This window comes from Nelusetta ayraudi, unplaced genomic scaffold (genome assembly GCF_046127955.1).
Source record: "Nelusetta ayraudi isolate G7.1 ecotype Tasmania unplaced genomic scaffold, CSIRO-AGI_Nayr_v1 ptg000092l, whole genome shotgun sequence".
Taxonomy (NCBI): Eukaryota; Metazoa; Chordata; class Actinopteri; order Tetraodontiformes; family Monacanthidae; genus Nelusetta; species Nelusetta ayraudi.
The window spans coordinates 1849305-1861871 of NW_027466142.1; the positions used below are offsets into that span (position 1 = coordinate 1849305).

Here is a 12567-nt window from a genome sequence, read left to right on the forward strand (position 1 = left end):
ACGTTCGCTATTGGTGTTAGTGACATTGCGGGATTTACTCTCGACACTCTCGGGCGAAAGGCAAGAGAACAATCTGCGCTCTTTTCCGGTTGGTGGGTGTTACGACGCAGCAGCGCCGCCCTCAATTTCCGGTTCCACGCTTGTCTTCCGTGTGTGAAGGTCCACGGGCGCACCGAAGTCGCCGTAACACCGGAAGCTGCATCTGCTTGTTTACGTTGTTGGCCGGGTCTGGAACCAGCTGGGCAGGCGGGCTGTCTAGCTCCTGGACGGCCGAGAAAGAGAAGGAACTCCGGCGGAACAATCGATAATGGCGAGTGACGGCTGATTAATACGACGCACTGCCATCTGTATTTTCCTGCTGTTGTTTCCGGAACCATGTCGGCTCCTGCTCGGTGCTGGTACCGTGTGTTGATGACGGTCCCGCTGCTGCTGCTGCTGCTGCTGCAGCGCTGCCCGGGGCTGACGCTGCTGCTGGCGGGGGCGGAGCAGGTGGCCCTGGTGGAGGTCTTCCTGGAGCAGCGGCCCGGTGTCAGTGCTCTGCTCCACGGTGACGTGGTGGAGTCCAGCCCGGCGAGCAGCGGCTCCGAGCAGCGGGACGAGATGCCGGAGCAGCTAGAGGGACATCTGGTCCTGGTGAGTCTGCCGCTTGCCTTGTCAACGTCCAGCATAAGTGGGATGTCAACGTCATGTTAGTGGGCGTAACAAAGAGATTAATCCGTTTCCCCCCCCCCCTCCCAGATGATTGTAGTTGTTTTTTTCCACTCTTGCATGGTTACTTTCCCCAGAAGTCTGTCGAGCTCTAGAAAACAGTGCATTTAGCTCTCTGTTTAGAGCTTCCTACAAAAGGTTCAGTTAATTTGTTCCTAAAGTTTGCTTCTTTTTTTTTTTTTTTTTTAAACCTTTCACAGTAAAATAAGTAAAATAAATAAATAATAAATAAATAACATTGTAGGTAAAGGTATTAGTGCCCTGTGACATCATCCATAATAGTGTTTGCTACACAAGTGTAGCAAACAGATGTACATGTAAAGAGTGGACTGGACACTGTTAATCATCCAAGAGCTGGAGCGAATATTGCTGAATACAGAGGCAAATTACATGGATAATTTTTTTCCACCTTGCCGACTTGCCCTCATTTGTCAAAAGTAACGATTTAACGTCCTAAACTGGATCGCCCCAAACACACAGAATATTGACTGCTCATTTGAGAGCTATTTATTTTGCCTTAACAGGATTTGGAAAATAATGTACACAGAGAAAACTTGGCTCACGTGTCCAGTCTGTCGTGGGGCTGCAGGTCCAGGACAAGGACACTGGGGTGAGCCGAGGAAAAGGTGAAGACGTGACCAAAGACCAGGAGCCGTGGATCGGGGTCGTGCCCGTGGACATGGACGACAACAAAGCTTCCACCGGAAACCAAGAGTCTTTCGCAGACGCTATGGTCAATAAAGTAAGAGAGAGAATTTGAACAAAAACAGGCGGGAATTCAGTTTCTAACCGTATGGATGTAGAATGAAACCAAAATTCTTGTTTCATTTGTTTTGTTAAAGATGAAGCGGGCCTTGGTTCTTGGAGCATCTGCGCTGATCATTCTGGCTCTCAACCAAAACACCATCAGTGAGGTAATTCTGCGCAAATAAGATGTACGCAGTGACCTGTAATCCCTTGTTGTGGGCTGAGAATGCAAGAAACGTCTGCTCTTGTGTCTCCCAGACAGATTTGGCTCAGGTGCTCTCCAAGCCCATCATTGTGATCCAGACGTCCGAGAACGTCACCAAGCTCATCGGGGCTCTTCTGAGGTACACAAAAGCTTGTTGTAGTTTATGTACAAGGACAAGGTGCTTCAATGTTCAGTGGGTTTGAGGTGGCGGCACCATGATCTTGGAAGCCAATTTTTACTGATAAACCAAACAAAGAAAAACTGTGCAACTCTTAAGATACAGAAACACACTGACGGAAAACACTGTGTGGTTTGTTGCAGTGAGCCAGTAAATATCACCGAGTCTTCTTTACTTGTAACCAACCACAGCCCTTCTCCTTCTTCTCTCCAGGGGTCTTCAAGCGACAGCCAAAATCACATACAAGACAATCCTGCAGGACAACCTGGTGAGCGCCTGCTGTGTGTCTGTCAGTTGTTAGCCCCTTCCAGTGGTGGTGAAGAAAAGGAGGAGGAGGAGGCTTTTATTTATTCCACATTGGTGAACTTTGTGAAATTACAGCAGCACATAGAGTGCAAAGGGAAGAACTAAAGAGTCAATTAAAAAGAAAATAAATATATAATACTACCATCTAAACTAAGACTATCAGTCCAAAGTTTAGACACATACTTCTGATTTAATGGTTTTTCTTTCATTTTCATGACTATTTACATTGTAGATTGTCACTCAAGGCATAAAAACTATGAATGAACACATATGGAATATGTATTGAAAAGTGTGAAATCTACAGTGTAGAAAGTTGTAAAGATAAAGAAGCAGCAGGTGTGTCCAAACTTTTGACTGGTAGTGAACATATACAAATTATTTACATCTCGAAATAACTTAAAAAAAACAAAAAAACCCACGTGTTTATGAATTAGTGTTTTATTGTGTGTGTGTGTGCAGGGAGCGACGCTCACGCTGTGGTCCAGCTGTGGCCGGTCGAGGGGCGGTCGCTACGGCGAGTGGCAGGGAGTCATCTGCACCGGAGAGACCAACTCACAGGTCCAGGTGAGCAGAGCAGCACGATGGAGGAGGAACACGGCGCTCCTGCATGGAGTTTCATGAGTTCAGCTGCATCTCCGTCCACTCTCCCAACACATTGCCTTTTATTTTGAAATCGCTGTTGGTATGTGTTTTAGCCAGGGCCCCAAAATAATGAGAGATTTTTTTTTCTCTCTAAAATATCCACAGAGGAAAGACTCTGTCTAGTCTGGCTTCACTTCCTGTGTGTGTTGCAGAAGTACCTGCAGCAGCTGTGGGACACTGTCCTCCTGGTGGCGCTGATCCTCAGCACGGGCGTCATCGTTCAGGCTCGCTGGCAGTACCAGGACCACCGGCTGAACGATGACTTGGAGGTACTGGATTTCACCTTTGTGTCTGTGTCATGTGAACCAGTGACTCCAGTTTAACCTCTTTCATTGGGCTTCATTAGATTAAATATATTTTAAGATTTTACTTTCAAATGAAGGATCTTTCGACAGTTGGCTGTTTAATACAGTAATACAGTACATGCCCAGCCGTCCTGTGTTCCGCAGCTCCTTCCCAAGCAGGACGTCCTGAAGAGAATGTCCTCTCTCAAGACCAAAATGTATCGTCAGCCCAAACTGTGGCGCGACCCGTCCCAGCCGGCCGAGACGGACAACTGCGCCGTCTGTCTGGAGCCTTTCAACAACAACCAGGTCTGGATTTCAAGGTTCAGGTTCCTCTAAGCGTTTCTCTTGTGTGCTGAGTGCGTCTGTGTGTTTTGTCCGGTGGTGTCAGTGTTTGCGGGTGCTGCCGTGTCTTCACGAATACCACAGAGACTGCGTGGACCCTTGGCTGCTGCAGCAACACACCTGCCCTCTGTGCAAACGCAGCATCCTCAGTAAGTTCACTCACCTGCATTGAGTTCAGCCGCAACATGAAAGTCGAGTTTGAGTGATGAGATTCGGATGAAAGGAATCCCTTTGAGTCAGTTCTAGTCCTGTTATAATGTAGTTATTAGGGTTAGATGATTATTATTGTTATTATTACCATCACTATTATTATCAATGACCCCGTGTGGGTTCACTCCTGCCTCCTCCCACACTGGGAGCAGCTTTAAAGACTCTGTTGTTTCAAGGCTTAGTTGTTTTTAAGACTCAGAATCAGTACACAAATACAAAAAAGTACAACAAAAAAAAAAAGTGCAATCTTTCAAAGTATCATTCGTTCACCAGAAAACCATTCAAGAACAAAGAAAACCACATAATAAATAGAATAAAAAGGTGTCCGTCAAACACACGACCACATACACATTCAAACGCATTTATCCTCGAGCAGCGTTGAGTGCATTTCCAGCAGTGGGGTAGGAACCAGTTTTCAGCCTATTTGTTCTCTGATGTTAGAATCTAATTGTTAAATCTGGGTTTCTCCGTCTTCTCACTCTTTCCAGACAGCGTCTGCAGAGACAGCTAACAGCAGCTCTGACACTCAGCTCTCTCCTCTCGTCCTCATCGCTGACACTCCAGTAGCTCTTATTTGTTTGTGACTTACCTCAGACTTTCTCCTCCTGGCTATGGACTATGGGAGCAAAAACAGACTTTTCACAGCGGCAGGGCGGCGGCTCAGACTGCGGGGCCGTCTGATGGGAATGGAAATGTCCGTCAGACCTCCAGGTTTGTGCAGAAGAGACTCGGTGGCGTGTACTGACCAGTACTCCTTCCTTCCTGGAATCATGTTACTGTAATGTTGTGGAGATATGTTATTGTGTGCGATATGAAACTGTGAAGATGTATCTCGGAGGTGTTAGTAAACGCTTTACCTTTCAATTGGCAAAACTCTCCATGGGTCACTGCTGTGTGAAGGTCGAGCCGATGTCCAGAACCCCACTCGACTAATTTTCATCTCGCGTCAGAAAAGATGTTTGCTATTTAATGTTTCATGGAGTTTTTGTCCGTAACTTTGCTGCAGTCAGAAGCAAGTTTGCAACATGCCTTAATACCGACAAACACTTAACGCTGCTGGAAAAAAAAAAAAAAAAACAGTGTCTCAAGCATGTAAGTTGTTTTAATTTTAAGGAATGTGAACACTGTCTACCGCAGTGTTTCTCAACTGGAGGGTCGCAGCCCAAAAGAGGGTTGCAGTGCTATTTTGATTGGGCTTCATAGGCAGTTCAAATTTCAATAATTTATTGACTGGACGTGATAGAAAGTGAGCTAGCTTGTGGAATCATTTCAGGTGGCATTTTGATGAGGAACAGGTTGGAACAAAACCCACCACTAATTGTGGAGTTCTGTAGACATTGGAATAAGTAAGACCCACAATGTTAATACTCCCCATTGACGTTTTCATGCCATGCTACACTTTAATGCTATGCTAAGTGAGTCATTGAGCACCTGCTTTATGTTTAATCTTCTTTGTTTTTTGAGATATTTAGCCCTCAGGAAAGAAAAATTGTGATGTTCTCACCTCAAAAGTTAAAAAACAAAACTCACGATAAAGTGAAATTACAACAATCAGATACAGCCATGTTGCAGTACTCTGAAGCATCTCAAGTAAATTTACTTTTCCAGTAAAAACAGACACGTATTAAAAATAAAACGCACAGTGGATGTTTGAAACATAGTATTATTTATTTGTTTTTTTTAGCCAAGTTAGTTTTGAAACATATTCACATTTGTTACAAAAAGCTCTCTTGGATGTTTGCTTTTGCTTATAGAAAATAATTGAAGTATGTGGCAGCATGTAGGAGACCTCACTAGCAGAGAGGAGGCACCTCCGTAGAGCATGTGCTTCCAAACACAACACGGCAGCGTGACGGCAATTGCCGATTCCGTCTTCATCATGAACTGAACAACAGCAGCGTGGAACTGAAATGGTGACATCACACGCATGCACTTGAACACGACGAGCGGGTCGCAACCTGATGTCCAAAACTGACCGACAACAGTTGTTCTTCCAGCTACGAAACAAACTGCAACCTCTCTGAACTGCCCCAGTCATCTCTTCCTATGTTGTCCGCCTCCACTGCAATGATGTCAAAGAGTGATCACTCTGGAATTTAATAAAACAATTTGTTACCCTGTCAAAGCAAACGTCTGATTTTTTTTTTTATTATTATTGTTGTTTTGTGCTCTGGCTTGGAAGAAAACAGAAATTTGCGTGAGGAGTTCGAGGTGATTTCGAGCTCAAATCGCAAAAAGTGGATGTTCAGCGAGAGAGAGAGACGCTCAGCGACAGAACAGCATGACCTGGAAAAGCAGCACAACTTTTTTTTCCGCCCCGCAGTCAGCAGGTGAAAACCTGCAGTCTTTTTCTTCAAAGAGTCGTTGAGCTACTCGCAGCACTGAGCTTCCAGCCTTTGACTCTGTGTGCCACTGAGGCCCCCGGTGGTCCGGGTGGTCTCGCACCGTTGCCCTGCAGCTGTGGTGGGTCACACACCGGGTCAGGAGGGAATCATGCCTTTGTTCCTCTTGCGGTCGGCCATGGTGCGCCGGTTGTGATTGGACACACGGCTCTTGTTGGCCTCCTTCTTGCGTCGGTCCAGGAAGGTCTCCGTGGTCTGGCCCTGGCCTTTTGGTTTGCCCACCACGTTGCTGGGACGCTCCGGCCGCACGCTGCAAGGAGGGAATACGGGTGAGCAACGTTCAAGTCTGCCACAATAAGTACGCTTAATTTGTTACTGTCCACGTATCATGTTTATGGTGGCCTAGTAAAAATTGTAACGCATTCAATTCAACGAATATAGTCATCAACAGCAACAGTTGGATGCTTTATTTTCGCCCTCACCCTTTTCTTTGATGCATGGCAGCTCGTCTGGCTTCAGCCCTCTCCCTCAGCACGGCAGGGTCCTGCACAAACTGATCCCGGTTCACATTGCTCTGAAATGACATGGATTCACTTGTCAAACACGTAGAAGAAAAGTGAGACAGAAAAGCGGGTAGAATTTATACTTGCAACTGTTCCAGCCAGTTGTAGCCTTCTCCAGTTAAACCTGCCGTTTGAAAAAGATTCTCGTACCTGCAAAGTTGGGTCATCCTCCTCCTCGTCGCCTTCCTCCTCCCGCTCGTACTCTGCCCTGTTTCCTTTCCTCAGTACCTGCGGGATGGTGAAGGGTCTGCAGGACACAGGCAAAAATTAAATAATTCAATTCATTGAGGAAAGGCGCTGAAAAGAGGACGGGAACTCTGCTACCGTCTGTTCAGCAGACTCTCTCCATCCGCGTCGTTCGCTCCCACTTGGTTCATGTCGTAGGTGTCGTCGTACTCGTCGTCGTAGTCGTCCAGGCCGTAGCTGGCGGCGCTCTCACCCGGTTCAATCTCCACCTCGTCCACTACCGTCTGGTAGGCCTGATAGCGAGCTCGCTGCTCCTCGATGTGCTGCTTGTCATTCATCAACTCCTCAACACTTTCTCCTTTCCTGCATGACACGCATATTTCACATGGTGTTTTGTTTTTTACTGCAGAAAAGTGTGTTCAGGCCTGGTGAACTAGCGCTGCCCTGTGTGTGTGTGTGTGTGTGTGTGTGTGTGTTTACCTCCTGCCCTTCCAGATGCGGGACATGTCCACTTGTTCCCGACGGAAGACGTCAAACTCATCATCATCAAACACATTGGATCTGCTGTTGAGAACATCTGGAAGTTCCTCCTTTACTGGCCTGCATCAAAAAAAAACCAACAAAAAAAACCACCCCATTCCAAATTGTCATGAACATCAATCACATGCAGTAATTCTGCAGGCAGAAAAGTTGCCCAGCTTCTTGGAAGGCAACATTTTGTGATTTACTTCCAGGGTGAGGCGCTAGACTACCTTGGCATGGCTCGGTCCAGTTTGTCCAGGTTTGGCGCCAGGCGGTCCTCCAGGATGTTGTTGATGACCAGCTCAGTATTGTAGTCGTACTCCTGCAGGCAGGCCAGCAGGAAGCCTTCGCCCAGATCTGGCAGCAGGTCTTTAATGCACGACAGCAGAGAATCCAACTCCGCCTGGCTGAGTGAACACGCTGCACCCTGACAAGGTGGACGGGCAACATGCTGTTCAGGCCAGTTGATATCAACGACCAGTTTTCCCCTCTAAAGGTTTCAAATCCAAAGGAACTCATCCAAGGAGTTATACTCAGACTCACATTGTTTCCTGCCTGGGCCATGGCCACCATGGCCTCTGCTCCCCTCAGGTCGTCTCCTCCATCAAACCCTCGTTCCTTCTGACCTTGAACGTCAGCTGAACGTGAAGCTGAAGCCGAAGCAGCAGCAGCACCATCAGGTTGGTGCCGATAGGCCGAGACTGACGGGACTTTTCTCTGAGCCTGTGGGTTCCGCCGGCCGATGCTGTCCCAGGCACTTTCCACCCCCTCAAGCAAATAGGACACCCGGGTCTCATCACTGCCAGGAGCAGTCAGGGAAATTAACATTTTTTGGCCCAAGAAAAGTCTCTCCAGTGAGTCCAGCGAGTGATGTTTCAATAAGAAGAAGAATAGCCTAAAATGTGTGTTGCAATTCATATTGTTGGTCTAACCAGTACTGACAGCACTGTTGATTTTATGTCCTGTTTGGTACAGGCTATTTGCAGAAGTAATGGCATGAGAGCTGATAAGGATACATGTCAGGAAGGGCCTGCTGTAAAAGGCTGACGTCGTCTGCGACGGGGAACTGTTCATCATAGTCTGACAAGAACCTGTGAAATTAAAAGTGTTACGATTCGGAGTACAAGTCAATCAGAAATCATACAGTTTACATTATTCCAGTACAGCAGGAGTAAAACAGCACATTTACCTTTTCTCAGTTAAAAAAGATGTAAAATGTTGTAGAAGCTCTTCTGCAAACGTTTGCAAATTTTCTCCCCTGCAGGAAGGAAAAAAAACAGTGGTATTTATATCTTCACGTATGACTCAAATTCTGCGGAGATGCCTGTTAATGGCGGGCTGATGTGGATGTCTCACCCCTCCAGGATCGGCTGTAAACACGTGTGATGCAGCAGCATGTGAGCCGTATCCACCATCCTGCGACAGGAGTGGGACAGTCTCTTCCACAAGTCCTCATGAAGCCTGCCGGAGGGTGCGGGACAGTTTTCAAAATTCATCGAGTCAGTCATTTATCAGCGCTCTACAGTTCTCGATGTGCGACGCTTTTACCTTTTTATCCAATAAAAAAAACAACGCAGAATGTGCTGACCTTTTATCATCAAAGTTCCTCTTCTTCACAGCTTTCTCCAGGTCAGGCACAGCGGTCTCGTAAAAAGAGGTCAGCCTGCCACGACAGGAAATGACATGATCATGGAAACAGCCTAAACAATAAGTATGGCAGCAGCAGCAGAGCAGGTGTTCTTCCATCTGTTCACCTGCTGAGGAAACCATGGGAGTGGAAGGTGGAGCAGGCGGCGGGGAAGATGTCCAGGAAGGCGTGGATGGTGGTGGTGGAGTCACACAGGTACAGAATAAGCTCAGCAAGTTCCTGTGAGGGGAAACAAAACACACGGATTCATTTATTAGTGACAAGTGAATCGAATTAGAGGACATGAAAGGTAAAAGTTCAATTGTTGCGCAGGGTGGGCGTGTTTCTCCAGACCTGCTGACTCATGGTCATGGGAGTCGGCTGTCGGTGAGCGTTGAGCTTCATGGGCTCCATGGCCATGGCTCCTTCACAGCGGAGGGAACACTTGTCCAGGATGGTGTCAAACACCTGGCAGGTGTGAAACACACAAGGTTTAATACCAAATCATCACAGATCAACACTATGCTTTTTCCAGATACTTTATTTTCCGGTAAATATACCTGCAACACAGTGGGCACCGTCTCATCCAGGTCACTGTAGTATGACGGCTGCTGAGTAAATATGTTATCTAAAAGAAAACATTGACAATGTTAACTTCCAGCTTCTAAAAGAGTTGGGGCAAAAAAGTACCACTATCACTGATAAACCACAGTAGAGGACAAATGCTTTGGCTGAGATGATATTAGAGAAATCCAAATGGTTCAGGACATATTGAATTAGTATGCCAAGCAAGTGGTGAATATCACTGCACATCAGACTGGCTGGGATTTTTCTCAGTAATTATGTAATTCAGTGCTACTTTTATGGCTTGAAGGCAGTCAAATGGGCCTGGTAAACAAACTGCACGTACGATAGAAATACTGGCTTCAAGCATATAAAACCAACTTTAATGGTGCACAGGTTGGCTTTAAGCCACCAGTTTCCCTTTCAATGAACCTTGTCAAACAACTCACCAATCATCTTGTGCAGCAGCTGACTGTTGCCTTTTCCAAAAAGCACGCACAGGTCGAGGATTTTGGGAATGTCAAACAGGAAATTATCATAAATGATTTCTCCAAACACGGCCGGGGTAAAAAAGTTTTCCTGTCAAAGACAAACAAACAAAAAATATGTTGAGATTTTGACATAACGCATATGACAATACAATTACTTAGTGATGTGTGATCACTTTCTTCTCATAGACACGTGGTTCTCCTACCTTGGACTCTTTATGTGTGGCCATTCTGAGAAAGGTTAGGAACACGGCTTTGTGAATAGTGCGCTGCATGTTTGCCACTGCCGGGGAGGCGGGCAGGGTTGCCAGGTCCAAGCTGCGAGGAGCGTGACGCAGGTACGAATCCAGGCATCTCTGCAGGGATTCATCAAAGACAACCTGGTGGAGGCAAAGCAACGCAACGTGGTGGATAATTGGAAAGACAGAATATTAAAATTGCCAATAACACTGTTTACACTTTGGCAAGCACTCACCTGACACCAGAACTTGTCGTGAGGCAACGACAGCAGCCATTCTAGGTCCTCTGTAATAAATTTGGCATGTTCCAAAAACTCCTCCACCTCAGCAGCGGAGCCATCCTCGGGCGGAGCCTTGTAAGGCACAAAGCAGCGCTCCTCCTTCCTGTGTGGGTGCTGACCATGAAGTCACAGTAGAAATATTAGTATCTGGTTATGACCAGGATTTAAAGAGTGCTCAAGGCTGATGTTTCACTGTACATCTGTCTGAAAAAATATATGAGTTGATGCGCTGACTCACCAGTGCAGGCAGTGTGACCTCTCTTCCCAGTGGACCAGGCTCAGTCACCTGTTGTTCATCCAGTGGCACATGAGCACAGGCCATCGCCTCACCCTCTCCAGTTTATTCCTGGCCAGCCACATAAACACATTTAACTACAACACTAAAATCAGTTTGAGCCCATTGGTTGGAACGATAAAGGTGGCGTGTAAATGCAGAATGACGAGCGAGTCAAACATGTTCATTTTGAGAAGACTGGAAAAACACTACAACTTCACCAGGTGTTTAAAACACTTGACGGTTTTGAAGATAAAAGGAGATGGTGCTTTGAAAGGTCAGAAAGTATTTGTTTGGTCAAAAAAAAAAAAAAATACAACAAAAGTCACTCACTGTTGAGACATGTTTCTGTTGTCTCACTGTTCATAAAGAATAGAAAGATTTAATCGTGTGGTGCCAGACCTAAGAACACTTATTTTGATAGACATTTAGTATTATAACAGCGTTTTTAGTCTGTCATGTGACCCAGTTATACCATAACAAATGCTGGAAGCGATTCAATTAGAGCTTTTGGAAAATGTTTTGATTCTCTGTTCTACACCAAAATGAAACGCCAATAGGTCTGCTTTATAGTAACTGCGATTTAGGAAAGACTGTCATCGTTATTACTATTATTACACCTGTTTACGACTCTTTTTTAAATGGGGAAACTGGTAGATTGCGGCGTAAAAGCCTGCACCTGAATTCACCGTGCGGTATTTTAGCCAAAGCAATCCGCTGGTCAAGTTCGTCAACTTAATGCTAAGTTCAGAAGCCGGCGGCTAGAGACACTGCCAGTACAATGCCGTTACCCTCGGACCATTAGGCTCTATAAACAAAACTGCATCTAGTTGATTTTTAGAGGAGAAACGACGTAATCCAAGTCAATAATTTGTTAGCCTGCTAGCCCTGTTCTGGGTTGAACCAGCTGACAGCGTGTTTAATGAATGGACGTGCTAACGTCCGTGTGACGTGGCTAGCCTTCTGGCGGCTTTAAATCGTTCGCCTGTTGCCAGTATGTAGTCACCGTGTATCTAACTAGTCAACAAACCATCTTACCGGCAAGAGTGACAATTTGCGAGTCTCTTCAGGCCATCACGCCACGACTGTGCAGAGTTTCAGTTCATTAACACTTCGCCAGGGTCCTCTCAGGAAGTGACGCAATCCGTTTTCTGGTGACGATCGCGTTATTTTTTTTCTGCAACCGAAACCAGCAACGAGTCGCCCGTACTTGGCTCTGATTGGCCACTCTACTCGCTTCTCCTTCTCCCCATTTGCTTCAAAAACCCCTGATCCTATGAGACACACGAACCTTTAAAAGGTCGAAAGGAAACATTTGCATTATTTAAAATATTATATAATTTTATATATATAATAATAATAATTATATATATATATATATATATACATATATATATATATATATATATATATATATATATATATATATATATATATATATATATATATATATATATATATATATATATATATATATATATATATATATATATATATTTTTTTTTTATTTATTTATTTATTTTTTTTAGCTCTGTTGCCTATCTGGCTACGTATGTATGCCACTTTGTGAAGTAAATCGCAGCTGCTTCGTGAAACCCATTTGCTGGTCAGTACGCATGCGTGGGACACCTCAATCCTTAGGCAATTACTGGATTGTTGTTTTGTTTTGGGAAATCGATATCTTGACATAAATGGGAGAAGACTCTACGAATTAACGTAGTAATGTGTGACTGACTCCTATGAGGTAAACAGAACTTATCATCGCACTGCAACATGGCTCGTTGGTCTAGGGGTATGATTCTCGCTTTGGGTGCGAGAGGTCCCGGGTTCAAATCCCGGACGAGCCCTCCGTTTTA

General features: G+C 45.4%; 2 protein-coding genes and 1 non-coding gene across 3 annotated transcripts; 2 read left to right on the forward strand and 1 right to left on the reverse strand.

Annotated features, from left to right (window-relative positions):
* The first annotated feature begins 203 nt into the window (after positions 1 to 203).
* On the forward strand, positions 204 to 5281 carry rnf215 (ring finger protein 215). The gene is made up of 10 exons (XM_076047278.1): positions 204 to 633; positions 1298 to 1450; positions 1551 to 1622; positions 1714 to 1799; positions 2052 to 2106; positions 2604 to 2708; positions 2939 to 3055; positions 3236 to 3379; positions 3462 to 3564; positions 4114 to 5281. Exons 1-10 carry the CDS (start codon positions 376 to 378, stop codon positions 4134 to 4136), a joined length of 1116 nt encoding a protein of 371 aa, XP_075903393.1. The 5' UTR covers positions 204 to 375; the 3' UTR covers positions 4137 to 5281.
* Positions 5275 to 11895, reverse strand: ascc2 (activating signal cointegrator 1 complex subunit 2). The gene is made up of 19 exons (XM_076047275.1): positions 11750 to 11895; positions 10676 to 10783; positions 10393 to 10551; positions 10124 to 10297; positions 9879 to 10008; positions 9426 to 9493; positions 9220 to 9333; positions 8993 to 9105; positions 8827 to 8901; positions 8595 to 8699; positions 8428 to 8496; positions 8255 to 8329; positions 7782 to 8037; positions 7469 to 7665; positions 7197 to 7316; positions 6855 to 7079; positions 6681 to 6777; positions 6450 to 6541; positions 5275 to 6277 (listed from the first exon to the last, which is right to left on the reverse strand). The coding sequence occupies exons 2-19, from the start codon at positions 10757 to 10759 to the stop codon at positions 6106 to 6108; spliced, it is 2325 nt and encodes a 774-aa protein (XP_075903390.1). The 5' UTR covers positions 10760 to 10783; positions 11750 to 11895; the 3' UTR covers positions 5275 to 6105.
* Positions 11896 to 12486: 591 nt separating this feature from the next.
* trnap-ugg (transfer RNA proline (anticodon UGG)) lies at positions 12487 to 12558 on the forward strand. Its single transcript has one exon. It is a non-coding gene; the product is annotated as a tRNA-Pro (tRNA).
* The last annotated feature ends 9 nt before the right edge of the window (positions 12559 to 12567 follow it).

What these genes read in the sequence shown, in the direction of transcription:
- rnf215 (XM_076047278.1), top strand. Translation starts at nt 376, where the DNA reads ATGTCGGCTCCTGCTCGGTGCTGGTACCGTGTGTTGATGACGGTCCCG. An exon ending in AGACCAACTCACAGGTCCAG is followed by an intron (nt 2,709 to 2,938) that starts GTGAGCAGAGCA and finishes TGTGTGTTGCAG; the next exon opens with AAGTACCTGCAGCAGCTGTG. An exon ending in GGCTGAACGATGACTTGGAG is followed by an intron (nt 3,056 to 3,235) that starts GTACTGGATTTC and finishes TGTGTTCCGCAG; the next exon opens with CTCCTTCCCAAGCAGGACGT.
- ascc2 (XM_076047275.1), bottom strand. Translation starts at nt 10,759, where the DNA reads ATGGCCTGTGCTCATGTGCCACTGGATGAACAACAGGTGACTGAGCCT. An exon ending in CAGCAGGCCCTTCCTGACAT is followed by an intron (nt 8,038 to 8,254) that starts GTATCCTTATCA and finishes TGCTCCTGGCAG; the next exon opens with TGATGAGACCCGGGTGTCCT. An exon ending in TGGCCCAGGCAGGAAACAAT is followed by an intron (nt 7,666 to 7,781) that starts GTGAGTCTGAGT and finishes CCACCTTGTCAG; the next exon opens with GGTGCAGCGTGTTCACTCAG.